We start from the raw sequence: 17,858 nt of genomic DNA, 5'->3' as shown, positions 1-17,858 counted from the left end.
TCCAGCCCTGCGGTCTCCGTCCACCAACCCCTAAGTGTTGCTGCCTATGTGTTGTGCTAAGCCAGCGCTTAGCCTATACAATAACATGCTTCTCTGGGTTCCATCATAGTCTTTACGGAACATCTTTACGGAAGTTGCGCTGCGTTTTAAAGTTAATCTGTTAGAATCGTTTGGTTTCGTTTCCTTGTGGAATAGCTAACATGAGGAGGAATACCTTTAGATATGTTTCTAACTTTAGAGAACTGGCGGGTTTTTCTTACACTGGTTGAGGTCAGATTTTATTTGGCTGTTTAATTATCCTAAAGCTGCCATGAGCGAATTCAAATTCCTATGAAAAACAGTTTATAAGTTCAAGTACTCAGATGCAGTTTTCTATAAGAAATGTTTAAACAGACGACGCTTACTACAACAAATATTCAAAGCCATAAAGCACAAGTCAACAGTGTTTGCTATGGAATCGGCAAACTTTAGAATGTTACAGTAAAGCTCTTTGCTCTTTCTTGTAAATAACAATTATAGCAAATATTTATAGAGCCTCGACTTTGCTCTAAATGCTTTTATGTATATTAATTCATTAGAAACTCACTTTTATGATGATGAGCTAGGGGGAAAGTTTAGATTTCATTTAAGTTTCCTGGTTACCGGTATATAAATATTTGCCGTTTGCTTCTTCGTAATCTGTATAAACAAAGGGTAACAGCCAACCTGGTGCTTTGCGTTCTCGAAGCCCCTTGAGTCAACAACTTTATTACCTCACATTTCTTCCAAGGCTTCTCATTAACGGCAGCTGAAGCCCGCGACTTCTGATTTCGTCTTTAATTATTTACCAAGGTTTGAGTCCTAGAATTTGTGGTTCATCGTGTTCAGTTTCTGTAGCTTCGGCTTCGGACATTCTGTTTGGGTTTAATTTTTATTCTATCCTGTAATCGCTGTAGAAACCTGACCATGGTATTGCCTTGCTTACGTTTCTCATGTGAAAAACAAACAAAACAAAAAAACATGGATACAACTAGCGCCTACCCCATAGGGCTGCTGGGAGGATAAAAAAGGGAAACTCGGGCCAAGCTGGCTATGTGCATACGTGACATCCCTCATGACCTTGTAACCTGAGACCACTTAATCAGACTGCGCGTTTGTACGTTACCAGATACGGGAGACAAAGAAGTGGCAAGTACATAAAAAACCACGCCACGTGGCGTTCGGGGCTCAGGTGCAAACCCCAGTGAGCTGTGCCGGCACGAGTAAAGTTACCTCCTGGAAAGAAAAGCCTCAGCGTCACCGCTAACAGTAGCAGTATTTAATGGCTGTATAATGAATGATCCAGTTAACGGTTTGCCATGCTTCGGCTACTAGACACTATATTTATTCCTGATGCTCCACTATATACATATACATATACATATACATATACATATACATATACATATACATATACATATACATATACATATACATATGTATATGTATATATATATACATAAAGCTGCAATTAATATGTATGTGCACATAGTTCAAGTCTTTCCTTAAGAGAGTGTCCCAGAAACGGACTGACTGTCTCCCACACGACTGTTTGGAGAGGATGAAAACCATGTCAGGTCATTCTCCAGAGCCCCTTCTTCTCCCTCCCACTGTGGTGTCGCTCCCCCTTACCCCTCGCAGGGGGATGGGGAGTCTCAGGGAGGGGGGAAGAAGGGTCGGGGCTGTCTCAGATGAGCGTCCCCTACGGTACATCTTCTTCCCTCCCACACCACCCAGCCCTACTCAACTGGAGTGATATGTGAAATAGAATGTGGAATCTCTCCTAGGGCCATTTGCATTTTAACAGTGACTGAGACCTTGAGCCAAAGGAAAAGCAGGCTAATGGTATATCTCGCAAGACAGTAGAGAGCCAGCTGGCATGGCGTGAATCCTTTAGTCTTGGGAGAGAAGGATGAAGTGATCATCAGCTTGTGGACCCAGCGTCCTAAATCGGGGCCTGTCATTAGCTTGGACTAACGCACAGGTGGAAGGCATCATTCGCCAGCCTTTTCCCCATCGTGGCACTCTTGGGAAATGAGAACATTTGTACGCCATGTCGGGGGAAACGGAGGAAGGTGCTTGAGCCCAGAGGTGCCCACCAGGGAGCTCCAGTTGCCCTGAGAGCTCAAGGGATCGGTGTCTCGGCAAACCTGTCCTGTTGCAGGCACTGAGCTGTGTGCACCCACCAGTGTCCAGGCAGGTCCAGGCCAAACTCTGCCCTGTCCCTCCTGTCCTCTGGCTCCCCTTTCTGGGGTGCTGTTCTCATCCCATCATGCCCTGCTCCAACACCCACTCCCTTCCCCCTTTTGCTGGCTGGGAATTCAAGCCCCTTCACGTTCTGGTCTCAGTGGGTGTCCAGGCCCATCTCGCGTTTGCTCCCATTCAAGGATCCTGTGTTCCAGGCAGGCAGTCACATCATGCCCCACAAACACCACATCTGTTCGGGCCTCTCATCCTCGGCTCACCTGGTCCCCCTTCTTAGGATGCCCTCTATTCATCCCCTCCCCCCACCTTGGAATCTTGGTCCTCTCTCAAGACCTATCCCAGCACCCTCCCTCCCCCCCCCCCAACCCTCTCAGGAAGCGGCTCAGTCTGCCCCTTCCATTTCCTGTAGACCAATAGCATTGCCACTCATATAACCCTTGACCTTTTGTTCTCAGTTACATTTCCAGGTGTGCCTGGCCTGTGTCCCCAAGCAGACTGAGCAGACACCATGAGGCAGGAAAGGGCATGAGCTCAGAGCCCAAGGACTGCTGTGCTGTGCTGTCCTGGGATTCATTTCCCCGTCTATTCCTGGGGTGGCTGTGGGGCGCACATCAGAGAGTGGATGGACAGTCACTCGTGTATGCCATGCACAGAGTAGGCTCCACTCCAGCAGTGGACCACCTTTCCTTTGTAAAGCGCTGGTCCCTTGGAGGTCATGGGCGAGCGCAGTGGGCTGAAGGTGTGAGTTCAGAGCACTCTTGCTCTCTATCCAAGCCCCAGGACTAGGGGCTGGCGTCCTACCCTGTCCTCATCACGGGCGCGAGCTCCTCAGTGCCACCTTCTCCCCCCGCCACACAGGCCGCTTCCTGGAGCTGCATATGTACATGACCTCTGCACTGGGCAAGAATGACATGAAGGCCATTGGCCTGCAGATGGCCCTCGACCTCCTGGCCAAGAAGGAGAAGAAGGACTCCATCACGGGCCTCCAGACACGCACCCAGCCTGGGCGGCCTGACTGGAGGAAGGTAAAGGCCAGCGAGGGCCCCACAGCCTGCAGGGCCCAGTGGGGCTGAGAGCCTAAGACAGTGGCTGGGAGATTAGGGCCGGGAAGCTAGGGACCAAGCATGAGGCCAGCATTCAGAGTCCAACCGGGATCCCAGAGCCAGAAAGGGAGGCAGGGGACCTACGTTCTGGTGCCATCACTAGCTTACCTTGTCGTATTATTGGCCTCACTTACTCCATCTGTTCAGAGACGTTAGCCTATATGACCTCCTAGGCCTCCCCCAGCCCTAACTCCCTATGAAGGGAGGCTCAGAAGGCCTGAGAAGACAAGGGTCTTGGGGAAGTAGCACCATGTCTTCTTATTGTTTCTGGTACAAATGGAAAAGACTGAGACCCAAAGGCACAGAAATTTACAGTCTTTCTATTTGATTTCTCAGATTGGTTTTCAGATCATTTTTCCTGCTGAGTACTTCCCAATCAGGTGCAGAGTTTGCATGAGGTGCCAGAAGGGACTGCTTTTCAAAGTGCTGGAGACAATTGTCCCCAGTGAGGGAGCAGGACGCTGCCGGTGCTTGGCCACCAAAGAGGACTTTCAGCAGTGGCCTCCTTAAGCAGAATGTGGGGTGGGGAAGGGTCCTCACTGGGGGAAAAGCTGGACTTTAAGAAAGAGACATGTCAATGGAGGCATGTGACCAGGGGAGGACTAGTGTGAGGTCTGAGCAGTCGGGGTTCAGCGTGCTCTGGGGTTGCCCTCCAGCCCTGCAGTCTCCCCACAGGCACGCTCTGGGAGTGGAAGAACTGGGTCGTTCCGGCCCAGCCCCTTCCTGGGGTCTGGGTCAGGCTGGGGGGTGAGCCAATGGCCCCCAAATTAATGGCTGCACGTTGGACTCTGCTCTGAAGCCATGTGGCTGTGCCTTGGATTTCCTCATGGGGACAGAAGGCCATCCCGCCCCCCCCCCCATTATGTTGTCAGCTCCAGGTGGGTAGGTACCTGAGCAGGTCCACAGGCCTACTCCCCCTCCCTCTCTCCTAACCCCGTGTGGGCTCCAGGTGTTCCAGAAAGTGGCTGCTGAGAAGAAGGGCAAGGTGCAGGTCTTCTTCTGTGGCTCCCCAGCTCTGGCCAAGGTGCTCAAGGGCCATTGTGAGCACTTCGGCTTCAGATTCTTCCAAGAGAACTTCTAGCCTCACCTCTGCCAAACCCACCCCGCCAGCCGATTTGATCACATTGCTTCTGTGCCCCGCAGGGGCCAGCCTCAGAGGGCCTGCCTAGTCCTGCTCCACACCCGGCACAGGAGGGCCCAGGGGCAGATGGACTTCCTTCAGGACCCAGGGGACAGGGCAGTGGCCTGCGCGGGGGCCGCTGTGCATTCTGGGATTGCTGAGAAACTGATCAGACCCAAGGCGCCGCGGAGGGGGGTACAGAGGGCGCTTGCCAGGCGACTGCTCCTCCCAAAGTCCTCGGAGGAAGCCTTCCCCTACAACAGTGGTCCCAGACCTGCCTAATCAGCACAGTCATTCAGGATTCTATCCCAACATTTTCTTATGAAAAATTTCAAACATACACACAGCTAAACGGATCGTACAGTGAACGGGGTTACCCACTTGCTGGATTCCTCCGTTAACATGCCGCTGTATTTGCTTTACTGCATATTATCCGTCTGCCCCGTTCTGTCTCCACCCATCGACGCATCTTGTCTTTCGGATGCACTTCAAAGCACGCTTTGCTGCTCAGAGGAGCTTGCTTTCCACGCAGACTCCTGGGCCCCACTCCCAGAAATTCTGATTGCGAAGTTCTGGGGATGAGACCTGGAAGGCATATTTTATTACAAATCCATTCATTCCCTTAGGAAGAGATAAGCAGCTTATTTCCACTTCTCTCTAGGTCACTGTCTCCCCATCTGTGTCCCTTTGCCGTCCCCCGCCTTTCTCTCCCTGCCTCTCTCTGCCTCTCCCCTGCGTGCGTCCCTCCGTGCCCTTCCCTTGTTCCACATGTCAGTTTCTCCCTTCTCTCCATGCATGGAGTCATTAGAGAAATAGGAAGGTGACAGTCTGGGGGTGGGGGGGGGGACATGGCAAGGCTGTGTGCCTGGACACTGGGCGGGTGGCTCCCAGAAGCTCAGTTCAGACATGGCCCAATGGTGTAGCCCTGGGAACCCCTCTGAGTCGGATTCTTCATCTGAAAAATGGCACTCCCGGTCACAGTTGCTGTGAGAGTAAGAGGAGACATCACCATCCGTGCCGTCCGTACTCAGGACACGTGTCTTCCCTCCCTGCCCGTCTCTTTATCTCGGCATCTTCTCGTGGCCCCTTCTGTCACTGTGTGGCCAGAGTACCTGGCAGAAACAGCAAATGCCAAAGTTCTCCTAGAAGACACTTTGTGGAAGGGAGGCCCTGGGCTGAGGGCAAGGGAGGGTGGGCTGGCCTCACCCCCTCGGATCTGAGCTGTTTTCCGCCTGCCCCGCACAGCAAGCCCCCGTGAACCCCACAGTTCCTGGGAGTCCTCCATGTTGCGGCCTGCCCTTCTAGTTCTCTCCCTTCCGTGACAGCCTAAAACCCTCCTCGCCAAAGCTGCCTTCCAGGGGTCCGGCACGTTCCCATGGAAAGTGCTTTTCTTTCGTGTGGGTCGGAAGACCCCGAGGGAGAACAGGTAAAGGAGCTGGGTGACACCCGTGACGATGACACCCCTTATAAAGGTCTGGGCGTCCAGGGAGGGAGCTGGGACACAGGCAAGGGGAGGGGGTGTGCAGCAGCTGAGGGGAGAGGACGATGGAGGCATCATGTGGGTGACAAGGAAAGCGGGTGGGAAAAGTTCTCTTCACAAAGTAGCCACGAGAGAAGGGGATGGTGGCTGAAGGAGTTGAAGGGCCCACTGGGGGAGAGGACAGTATGCTCCGTGAGGACTGAGGCAGACGGAAGGTGAGGGGCATGACCCCGGAAGCAGGAGGCAGGAGGCTCAAGAGGAAGAGGAGGAGAGGAGGAGGGACCAAGCACCTGCAGGGAAGGAAGGCAACCGCATTGGGAGGGAAGGTGGGGAGGAGGGGAGCCTCACTGAGCCCCTCTCTGGCTGGGAGCCCGCACAGCTGGGAGACCTGGTGTTGGGGGCCCCTCCACATGTGGCCAGGTTTAATTTCCAACACGCTTGGGGTACACACGCAGCTCACACGGAGAAACTCGGATCTGGAGGAATTGTGTTATCTCACTGAGATGGCAGAGTCTTGGAACCCATTTCCCCCTGCTGGTTTAGGGTTTCCCCCCCAAGTTTCATCAAACTTGCGAAGGCTTGGGGGGAAACAGGCACTATCAGGAGTTAGAAGTTAACTAAGAGGGTGTCCTGACTTGGGGCTGGGGGATGCAATAAGAATGGACCAAAGTCATTTGGAAAATTGGCAGAGCAGAGTCTATTTAGCATGGGACTTTCCCTTCTCCACTCCTCCATACAAACAGCCAACTGTCCTTTTAGAATTTTCTCTCACGCAGAGGGTGGGGAGCGGGTGGAGGAACTTGCATATAGATTCTAAAATCCAGTAAGGAACTTGCATATAGATTCTAAAATCCAGTAATGACCTGCCACGTGGAGTCCTAAGACTTTCTCTGCAGACATACTCCCGTTACCCACTGGAGGGCGCTGCAGAATCAGAGATCGCGGAGGTTTTGTTTGCCGGGAAGGAGACCGGTTCCGGAGTGGCAGTGAATCAAAGGCCGGGGGAGGCTGCGCCCCACCCCGAAGCTCGGGCTCCAGTCTTCAGACCCAGACTTGGGCAGTTCTGTGAAGTCAGGAGAATTCAGTTTCAGGATCAGAGTTCCCCTAGCTGCCAGCCCCTAACCCCAACACTCGAATGCATACACAGACCCTCCTTCCACTGCCACACCCCCCACGTAGCGCTCCCTTCCTGGTCCTTGCTGTCCAGGTTCTGGGCTTCCCACTTTTCCATCTGTAAGTGGAGAGAGCCTGTAGGCCCTGAGGCTCTGCCACCTTCTATCACTGTAGGTGGCGGGATCGATGGGTAGCGTGTCCATCTGGATGTTGCCGGACGTCCAGATGGGGGCCATCCTGCTATCAACAAGAAACGAATGTGTCCATATGGCTGGCTGACTGTTCTCCATAGACACATCTGGGTCTCAGAGGGCTAAGGCAGACACACACAAAGAGAACAGAGGGAACACAGGCGAACTGCGGTAAAGGGCGGATTATATATAGGTGTGTGCTGTCCTCCTCCATCAACCTGTGAGCTCCCCAAGGTCAGGCCTGTGGCCCCAGAATCTAGCACAGAGGGAGGGGCAAAAGGCCTACCCCGCATGTCAGCTCCCACAAGGCCAAGGGCTTACTGAACTGGAATTATCCTTGGGAAGAAGGGTCCTCTGCATATAACTGTCATTTGTAGTCTGGGAAACAAAAGCCCACTGAATGAATCACTGTGTCAGGCTCCACGAGGCCACTCTGCACTGAGGACAGCTCTGACAGAGACGGCAGGCGTTTGTGAAGCGATTAGACAGGCCCACCCGGACGAGAGGCACAAGTGCAGTCTATTAATACACCGAGAGCCAACAGGCGCTCACGGGAGGGGACGGTCACACGGGCAATATTGAGAGGTGTCACCAGCCTTGCACACAAAGTCAAGATTAGGGAGGGATTAGAGACACCAGGAGAGACTGGCTTTGGGCAAACAGCTTGGAGACGTGCAGTGAAAGGGCCTCCGCCCACCACAGTCAGGACATTGGTTTCCACATTTGCCTCTGTCCCAGTCGGCTGTGTGACCTTGGATAAGCCCTGTGACCTCTCTGAGCTGTCACTTCCTCGTCTATAAAATGGACACAGTAAGGATGAATATATTTTTTAAAGTTATTTTGAGAGAGAGAGAGCTGGAGCAGGGGAGAAGGGCAGAGGGAGAGAGAGAATCTCAAGCAGGCTTCAGACTCAGTGCTGAGCCCGACATGGGGCTAAGCCCATGACCCTGGGGTCATGATTTTGACCTGAGCCGAAATCAAGAGTCAGACGCTCAGCTGCCTGAGCCACCTAGGCACCCCAGAATGAATGTGAATATTTTTAAATACTGGTGTATACATAAAATATATTTCTTTAAAAGATGCACAAATATATACATATATGTGTGTGTATATATATATACATATATATACATATGTATATATATATATGTATTTGTATCTGCTTTGGTAGTAGGGATGAGGAACAGGAAGGATTTTCTTTTTTTTATAATTTTTTTTACTTTTTATCTTTTTTTTTTACTTTTTATCTTTTTTTTTTTTTACTTTTTATCTCTTTTTTTTTACGTTTTATCTTTTTTAAAAAAACTTTTACCCTCCATAAAGTTTGAAGTTTCTATGATAAATGTCTGTAGGTTTTATTTTTTTTTTAATTTTTTTTTAACGTTTTATTTATTTTTGAGACAGGGAGACACAGAGCATGAACAAGGGAGGGTCAGAGAGAGGGAGACACAGAATCTGAAACAGGCTCCAGGCTCTGAGCTGTCAGCACAGAGCCCGACGCGGGGCTCGAACTCACGGACCGCGAGATCATGACCTGAGCCGAAGTCGGCCGCTTAACCGACTGAGCCACCCAGGCGCCCCTATTCTTTTATTTTTTATAAAAGAATATTAAGTAAAAGAAAAAAGAACAACTTCATGTAACCCAAAATACCCCGTGTATGCGTGGGGAGCAGGGGATACATCAGTAGAAATGCGTCAAAAGAGTTAGGAGACACAGCAAACATTCACAGTGGTCAGCTGTAGAGGAGGCGAAGGAGGACTTTTGCCTTTTTCTCTTTCGTATTTCATGTATTATCTGTGTATGTTTTATATTATGGTATATAAATTTTACATCATGCTCTTCAGGAATTGCTTGTGTGGTTGTGCTACTTTTTAAAAAACGTTTTTTCTATGTTTATTTTTGAGAGACAGAGACAGAACGCAAGTGAAGGAGGGGCAGAGAGAGGGGGACATAGGATCTGAAGAGGGCTCTGTGCTGACAGCAGAGCGGGGCTTGAACTCACTGTGAGATCATGACCTGAACTGAAGTCGGATGCTTAACCAACAGAGCCACCCAAGTGCCCCTAACCGGTTTACTTTTTAATCTATGACCTGAGGTTAAGGCCTATATAATCTTTTTTTTTTTTTTTTCCAAGTGTAAACAAAATGGAGAGATTGTCTGGAGTATCGTTAAGATCCCAAAGACCATTAGCTCCCGAATGAAAGTGTCTGGGACATGTCTGGGCAGTGGGACTGGCCTCTCCAGTGGGGGGCGCTCCAGGCCTCTTCTGAAAAGTTAGGCTGCCACAATATGCCAACCTGGGCACCCTAGCCAGGCCCCTTCCGGGCCTGGGGCTGGTCCGCAAAGACTGCAGAGGCCTGGGGCACTCAGGAGAAGTTGCCCGCATGGGGCTGGGCCCAGCAATAGCCCAGCCTCTCGGGCCAGATGTGTGGGGTGGGGATGGGGCACACTGTTTCTGCTAAACAAATACTCATAGTAACCAGCCTTCTTGACAGATTGATGCATCTTTTTATGATCTGTCTTTACAATATGACGACTCCCTCCTTTGCAAAATAAGATTAATTCAGACGAGACATTTATTTTACGGGGAAATCCTTCCCAGGGGGAAAAATACTCAAGCTGCATGGCAGAGATGGCTGGAAGGAGACTTGACTCTCAAGGAAACTTCCAGCCTCCCAACCGTAGCCACGCGGCAAATGGCCCCAAACAGGCTCCCTGATCGTGCCCGTGGACATTTGGGGCCATACTCGAACCATCCCAGTTGTGTGCGTGCAGCCTGCTGGAGAAAACAAAATAAAGAGAAATAGGCAGTGAGTTTCTGTGTGGCAGAGGAGCAAAGGGCACATTTTTTGGTAAAAGAAAGAAGCTATTTCCTCCCCCCCATTGGAGCATCCTCCCCCACCTGTAGACTGAGGCTTCAGAAGAGCTCATCACCCGCCCATCTGTGAAGACTGCCTTGCTGGTCCCTCTTGTCACAGAATAAATAGTCTCCTCCATATGCTTGCACGGGACTTACTTCCACTAGACCATGTACCGCAGGTGTTGTGCTTACCTGTGTACTAGCCCGCGAACCCCCTGGGGGCAGGAATAGAATCTGTTTGTCTGTCTTTCTGGCGCTTGGCACATGGCAGGTGACCAGTGAAGGTGTTGGTAAGCTGACAGGACCCACTTGAACCCCCATCTCTCCTTCCTACCTTCTTTGCTGCTCCCCTTTGAGGGTGAGAAAACCCCCACATTCCGGCAAGCGTGTCAGGAGACCTTGCATGTGAATAGAGTAGGCGGCTGCCTTCAAGGTGGGGCTTCAGCGGTCCAGAAAGGCCCCTCCCTCCCCCACCTCCCTTACCTCCCACACTGGCTTTTCTCCCACGGGCAGAGGTCAGGTGTAATAGAGACATCCTAGGGGGAGAGGTGCCGTTGTCTCCGGTGCAGTCGGTGACAGGAGGAGGCGGGGCTCCTGGCCCCTCGCCCCTGTGACTCCTCCTCCTCCTCTTCCTCATTCTTCCTCTGACTCAAAAAAGATGAATGACTTAGGAAGAACAAATGAATCAGAAATAGGGAGAGCAAAAAAAAGAGAGTAATTTTGCCAAGTTATTATTCAAAAGGAGCTCTCTGGGACCCAGAGCGAGAGCAGCCCCATCAATCACCCCGCAGAGCTGCGTGGGCAGTTGGGGGAAGAGGCCGGGCTGTCTGTAGATGGCTCCGCGTGAGTGAGCAGGTGCATGAGTGTGCAGCCAGGCCAGGAGCCTGGAGCCCTCTGCCAGCTATCACAGAGGGAGGGGGGAGGACAGAGGGACACAGAAAGGGGTCAGCTAGCCCCAAGGCCTGGGACAAGGTCCAGTGACTTGCTTTTCTCGGCAGACCAGAACCCTTTAGGCTGCACTCTAGGCTGGACCAGCTCTGGGGAAAGGTCCCCTCAGAGCAGAGAGAAGAGAGATGTGGGGGGCAGGCCTCTGGCCTGGAGCCCGCTCTCCTCAGCTGCTGGCCCCAGGCCTTTGCTACCCTTCACTGCCTCCTCCCACTGGAAGCGGGACCTAAGTCACTCTCATCTCTGCATCCCAGGGCTGAACCCACTGAATGCTCCTTGAGTGAGTGAATGAATGAATGAATGAATGAACGAACGAATGAGAAAATTATTACAGCACATTGTTTGCTTCTCTTTGTGATTTTTGTTACTTTGCCATGGTTTTTCTGCATAGGTCATCCCTGATTTAAATTGTAATTATAATCTACTCGGGAGCCAAACCTAAATCTGATTTCCCTCTTTGTGAAAGTGCTGCATGTAAGTGGCCTTGAAAAATAAGCGTGGATGAAAAGAGGGCAGGAGGCAGGGGCAGACCTCTTGAATGGCATCAGAGCCTCAGTCCATTTCCCAGGTCCCACTGGGCCATCATCCGGGAGGTTGTTGGCCCCTGAGCTCCCCATTAGAGCACATCATGGTGCCGTTAAACAGACGAGTACGTTGAATTCCTACCATTCCGGGTGCTGGAGTTCAACAGTGGACAGAAGGGTCAAGGTCTCTGCTCTCGGTTTCCTCATCTGTAAAATGGGCACAAGAATAATAATGGTACCTATTAGATAGGACAATGGTAAGGATTAAATGAGGTAATGTGTGAGAGCTACTTAAAACAGTCCTCTGCATGTAGTACATTTCAATAACTGTTGGTTGTTTGAGCTGCTGTAACAAAACAGCACGGACTGGGGGCTTATAAACCACATGATTTATTTCTTGCAGTTCTGGAGGCTAGGGGTCCAAGGACAGGGTGCCAGCCCTGTTGGGTTCTAGGGAGGACACTCTTCCGGCACTGCTGTCAGGAAGCACCTGTAGTCCTTGTCTTTAGGTCCTTTATGACCCACCACCTTTGGAGGGCTAATAAACACCCTCCCATCCCAGGGAGGGCCACCAGGCTCCCAGGGGTCAGCAAACACCACCGCCCCACCCCTCCCGTCCTGGGGGGTGCCCTGGCCAGGCTGTGTGGATGCTGGTGCGGCAGACAGCGCCCCTCCCTGCGTCCCGTCCCACACCCAGCAGTCCTGGGCTGTAGGAGGCAGGACAAGATCAGATCATAGCTCATCTAGCTCATTAGCGGTTCATTGTGAATTCCAGGAATAATGTATGTTCTTTTCTCCCCTGATTGCTTCTGAAACCTCCTGCCTGTTTATCAAATCTGAGCCACACTTTGCAGCCTCTGCCCTTCGGCTCTGTGCTCCTCTTCTCCAGAAGACGAACACAGCAAAATTCTCCTGGGGGTTTCAATTCAGTGTTGAGGACAAGAAGGCCGGTTTCAAATAGCCTGTCCCCATGTCCCCAGATGAGCAGGGAGATGGGGTGGGCTTTAGGAGGCAAGAGGGCCTCAAAAAGAACCTGGCAAGGGGCGCCTGGGTGCCTCAGTCAGTTACGTGTCCGACTCTTGATTTCAGCTTGGGCCCTAATCTCACAGTTCATGAGTTCGAGCCTTGCGTTGGGCTCTGTGCTGACAATGCAAAGCCTGCTTGGGATCCTCTCTCCCTCTCTCTGCCCCTCCCTCACTTGTGCTCTCTCTCTCTCTCTCCCTCTCAAAAATAAATAAATAAACAAACAAACAAAAAAGAACCTGGCTGTCCACCCAGGCTAGACTGAGGCTAATCTCCCAGGAAGGAAAACCCCCTCCTCGTGCCCTCTTCCCCCAACAAAACCCTGTCGAATCATCTGAGGCCTGCTGGCTCACCATTTGAAAATCATTCATTCATTCATTCATTCTAGAAGCATTTGTTGAATGCCTGCCTTGTGCCAGGTGACAAGGACAGCAAGTGTGGTCCCAATACAATGAAGCAGATACCAGGGGAGGTCCTCATAAAGTGCTGTGATGGCCAGAGGAGGGAACCAAGGTCAGGGTGGGGTGAGATGAACCCAGGCCTTGGTCCTGAAGGAGGAGTGGGAAACGGGGGTGGAGGGAAGTGGATATTCATTCATACAGGTCCAAGTACGTGCACAGGTTTCCCCGTGGGACTGTGTATCTCGGGGTGGTGGAGGGTGGCGGGGGGGGAGGGGTTGGGGGGGAGCTGGCAGAGCAGGAGCGCAGTGGTGGAGCTGGGTCCGCAAGGCCGAGCCGTGAGGAGCCACTCAAAGATTTAGAGCAAGGGCATGCCAGGGTCAAGTTAGAAAGATCACTGTCCACATGTGGAAATGAAATGGAGGCAGGAGAGCCAATGCAGGGAGACCAGTTGGGGGAAGAGAAGCCGGTGCAAGGTGGAGGCGGGGGATAGATTGGGAAGCAGGTAAGAGGTGGGTGAAGGGGTGAGGGGTGAAGGGTAAAGGGTGGAGGCAAAGCCTTCCCACACCAATGGCATTCAAGCCGAGACACAAAACCCACTCAAACCAGCCCTAGTAAAAGGGAAGTTGATGGTCAGGATGGAACCAGAGAGGATGGACCCAAGTCAGGAGTGAGAGGCCTCAGCTCTCTGCTCCCTTCAGGCCCCATCTGGTATCAGGACCTCTTGCACAGGGGCTGTTGTCTCTGTGTCCCTTACTTTAGATGAGAGAGAGAGAGAAAGTATCTGAGTGGCTGGGCTCGCCTCCTTGCCGCCAGCCAGGGGATCCGCTGCCTTTGACTCAAGGCCCATGTGTGGTCCCCACAGCCGTGGGCAGCGGTGGGAGGGGCCTGTGTGGGATGGGGAGGGGCCTGCGTGGGGTGGGGAGGGGCCTGCTGGGGGTGGGGAGGGGCCTGCGTGTCACAGGACTACCCGTTAAGAGCTGTGAGCAGAATGTGTTCTCCAGGAGGGGTGTGGGCAGGGAGGGCCATGAGGGTGCCTCATGCGATGATGGCCTTTACCTGGACCTCTGTTCGATATCTGTACATTGAGATCCCACCAAAGCCTTTTTATTCTCTCAGGGGCATAGGCTGTTTCATGTGCCTGTCATCTCCAGCTGGTCTGAACATTCCCTGAGGCTGGAGCCTTTCATCCCCCTTCACACGTCCTGAAGAGCGCTCGCTCGCCAAAGAGCTCAGTAAACAGCAGTAAATGAGTAAAGCCTTTTTGCTTCATCTGGGATTGTATCTAATGCCACTTTTAACTTGTTTCTCTATTTACTTAAGATTTGACCACAGAGTGTTTACCTTGTGGGTGGCTGCCGACCCCCAAGAGCCACGGGGGGAACAAGACAGCCTGACCCCAATGTTCCTTCCCCCTTTTCTTTTGCAGACTAAACCCCGACTTTGTTCTGGGCAACCCCAGGTGATAAATGACAACCAGATTAACTAGTCATGAAAAATCTGAGGTAGCCGCACGCTGCCCCAGGGTCTCCCCAGTGATGATGGTAAGTAAGAATCTGCTGGGGGTTCCGGGAAAGATTGTGTCCTTCTGGTAGAGAGAACAGGAATGGCTGGTCACCTCTGTCTCCTGCTTCCTGTCTCCACTGAGATTCCTGGACATCCCAAGCCACCTGTTGACCACGAGGCAGAAGCCAATACAAGGGGGGACTGGAGGAGAAAGGTGCCCGGGGTATTCAAGGCAAAGTCAAGCCCCTGCCCTCACAGGAGCTACCTTCTTGCTCCGGAACAGGAAGTTCGCTTTTCTCTGCTCTCTCCCCAGCTCCTACAACAGTGCCTGGCATGGGGTCACCTCTCAGTAGTTCTTTGTGGATTGGGGGAATGTCTTTATCATTTAGGGCACAGTTCGTTGGGCGCTGTATTCCTCACAGCTAAGCAGGCTCCTAACCGATTCACTCCATGCCTATAAAAATTAATAACAGTGAATACTGAATTTATCAATGGAGTAAGCTGGGTGGACCCACAAGTTCAGGTGCCACCCTACAATTTGGAAAGACGTGGCGGGGTAAGCCGCCTGGCCCCTGACCCTGTCAGCCCTTCCGTGCCTAGAGCAGGGACCACGTGCCCCTCTCCCTACAACTTGCACTTGGGCCCCTGTTTCCTCAAGGGAAGGGCAGAATCGCTCATTTTCTTAGGAGTTGACGTTTCTTGGGGCTAGCCATCACCTTCTGGCCCTGACTCCCGGAGCCGCGGAGGCAAACATGACCCAGATCTTCCCAGGTAGGAGAGGTCAAAACCCCACCAAACACGGAGGGGAAGGAAGGGATTTTAAAGTCATTTCCTGCCCTGGCTCCAGCCTCACGTTAGCCCTGAAGTGAGCCATTAACTGTTAATTACCTGTTAATTACCAACCAGTTCGCTCTGGTGGCTGCTGCTTCCACAGATTTAAGTCTTCCCCTCCTCTTCAGCCACGCGGAGCCCCCTCCCTCAGCTTCACTTCCCGCCCCCGCATGCCATCCTGGGAGGAGACCTGTGCACCCCCTGAGCCTCCTCCAGGGGGTGCTGAAGAGTCCCCAAGAGACTGCAGTGGCAAGCTCGAGCATGTGCAATTCTGCAGCGAAGGATGCTGCCATTCACAAGTTATATTTTTACCAAATGGGATGGAGAAAGTAAAGCTCATGAAATAACCAGCTTTTTCTGAGGCTCCCACAGGCCTAGCTTGGCAAGATCCCCTTTCCGCCCCCCTTATTTTTTTTTTAATTTTTATTTATTTTTGAGAGAGAGATAGAGAGACAGAAAGACAGAGCATGAACAGGGGAGGGGCAGAGAGAGAGGGACACACAGAATCCGAAGCTGGCTCCAGGCTCCGAGCTGTCAGCACAGAGCCCAGCTCGGGGCTCCAACTCAGACCACGAGATCATGACCAGAGCCGAAGTGGGACGCTTAACCAACTGAGCCACCCAGGCTCCCCAGCCCCCTTCTTTTTATACCCAGCTAACACCAGACTTTAAGTTTCTCAGCTCCTCCTCCCCAGGGTCCTAATTTCCCCACCATGCTGCTATCAATGCCTTACCCTTCATTCTCTGAGACATCTTCTCATGTCATCTGCTCTTTCCTTCAAACCCAGCTCAAAACTCCTTTTCTCTAGGAAGTATTCCTGCCTCACCCTCCCAACGCCATCATCAACAGTCCGTGCATCCCGCTTCTAAGCACACCCTTGAGTGTGGATTAATAACAGTCTCAAATCTTCATGCTTGCCCGTGTGCAACCTCCTTGCCCAAACCAACCTCCCAAGGGCGGTGCCTGTGTACCTCTCATAATGAGCGTCCATGGTTTGTCACATAGCGATAACTCCAAGATCCCGCTAACTGCTTCTTTATCTATTGCTGTATATAATACACAGAATTTAATGGCTTAAGACAACCGTTTTATTGTCTCTCGTGAGACTGTGGGGTGATTGGGATCTGCTCGGCAGTTCTGTTGCACACGATGTCGGCTGGGACCGCAGTCATGTGGGGGCTGGACTGGGCTAGAGTATCTGGGTTGGGTCACTCACATGGCTGGTGCCTCAGAGCCGTGGCTGGAGGGCTGGGCTCCGTGGCACACGGGAGTGGCTGGGCCTTTCTCCCACTGTCCGTCTGTCTCTCCCTCTCTCCATATATTCTTAGGGTTTCTCCTTCTCCACGTGTTCTTTCTATATGGTCTCTCCAGCCCAGAGAGACTAAATTTCTTACATATTGGTTCCAGATCTCCCCAAAGCACAAAATTGGGACCTTCCAGGGCTTCTTAAGGCTTAGGCCCAGAACTGCCTCCGCGTCGCTTCTGCCACATTTTATTGGTTAGAGCAAATCACAGACCAGCCCACATGGGACGTGGAAGGAGGCCACACCGAGCAAGACTTTTGGGAGGACGGTCTTTGATACGCCCCCCCTGGCAGCATTTGATAGAGGCTGGGGTCTGGTTTTCTAAAGTGCTGAGATTTCTACAAAGACTCTGGTCTCTCTCCCCCACACTGTTTTCATCAAGAAGCACCCACCCACACCCACACCCACACCCACTCCCCTCCTGGAACACTGCCACCCCAACCTGTAAAAATGACCAAACCTCTAAGACGGTGAAGTATGTCACCTGTGTTATGAAGGAGGAATTACACACCACCCTTTTTTAGCTGCCTATTTATAAGGTGCCTTAAATATATTATCTGGTTCGATCCTGATTTCTGGCCCTATTTTAGAGCTGAAGAAACAGGCTAAGCCACGTGCCCACAGTGGCGAGCTAGGTCTGCCTAACCCCCAGACTCTTCCGTCATAGCAGAAGGAATGATTAGAGAAAGATGTAATGTTTCTGGTTTCAAGAAACGAGGCCCTGAAAGACCAACGTGCCCAGACTCCCGCGACCAGAATCCTGATTCCCCCATGAAAGAAGGGAAGAGGGGCGCCTGGGTGGCTCAGTCGGTTAAGCGTCCGACTTCGCTCAGGTCATGATCTCATGGTCCGTGAGTTCAAGCCCCGCGTCAGGCTCTGTGCTGACTGCTCAGAGCCTGGAGCCTGTCTCAGATTCTGTGTCTTCCTCTCTCTCTGACCCTCCCCTATTCATGCTCTGTCTCTCTCTGTCTCAAAAATAAATAAACGTTAAAAAAATTTTAAAAAAAAATTAAAAAAAAAGAAAGAAGGGAAGAGACGAAAAAGAAAGTACTGGGCCTGGCACATAGGAAGCATCAGTAAATCCGAGCCTCACCCCACCTCCGCAAGCCGTATTTCTTCCACAGCTCACCGTCATGGGCCACAAGAACACAGCGTGCACTCTGAGATGGGCACAGTCGCGGGCACGACGGATTCCCTGTCTGCTCGGGCAGGAGGCTGGTGGGCGAACTAGAAGGG

The 17,858-nt window shown here is 51.9% G+C and overlaps 1 protein-coding gene across 2 annotated transcripts in view; it reads left to right on the top strand.

Moving 5' to 3' along the window:
* Nucleotides 1-5,208, top strand: part of NOX5 (NADPH oxidase 5) — a 35,286-nt gene extending 30,078 nt beyond the window's left edge. For both annotated transcript variants that reach the window (XM_042941565.1, XM_042941566.1), the window contains 2 exons: nt 3,082-3,248; nt 4,276-5,208. In XM_042941565.1, the coding sequence (XP_042797499.1) occupies nt 3,082-3,248; nt 4,276-4,407 (299 nt within the window). In that variant the 3' untranslated portion in view covers nt 4,408-5,208. The remainder of the gene's footprint in view (nt 1-3,081; nt 3,249-4,275) is intronic.
* Nucleotides 5,209-17,858: the final 12,650 nt, after the last annotated feature.

Source organism: Panthera leo, chromosome B3 (genome assembly GCF_018350215.1).
Source record: "Panthera leo isolate Ple1 chromosome B3, P.leo_Ple1_pat1.1, whole genome shotgun sequence".
NCBI classification, from domain to species: domain Eukaryota; kingdom Metazoa; phylum Chordata; class Mammalia; order Carnivora; family Felidae; genus Panthera; species Panthera leo.
The sequence above is the reverse complement of the archived record's forward strand: the minus strand, read 5'-3'. Positions and strand labels throughout refer to the sequence as shown.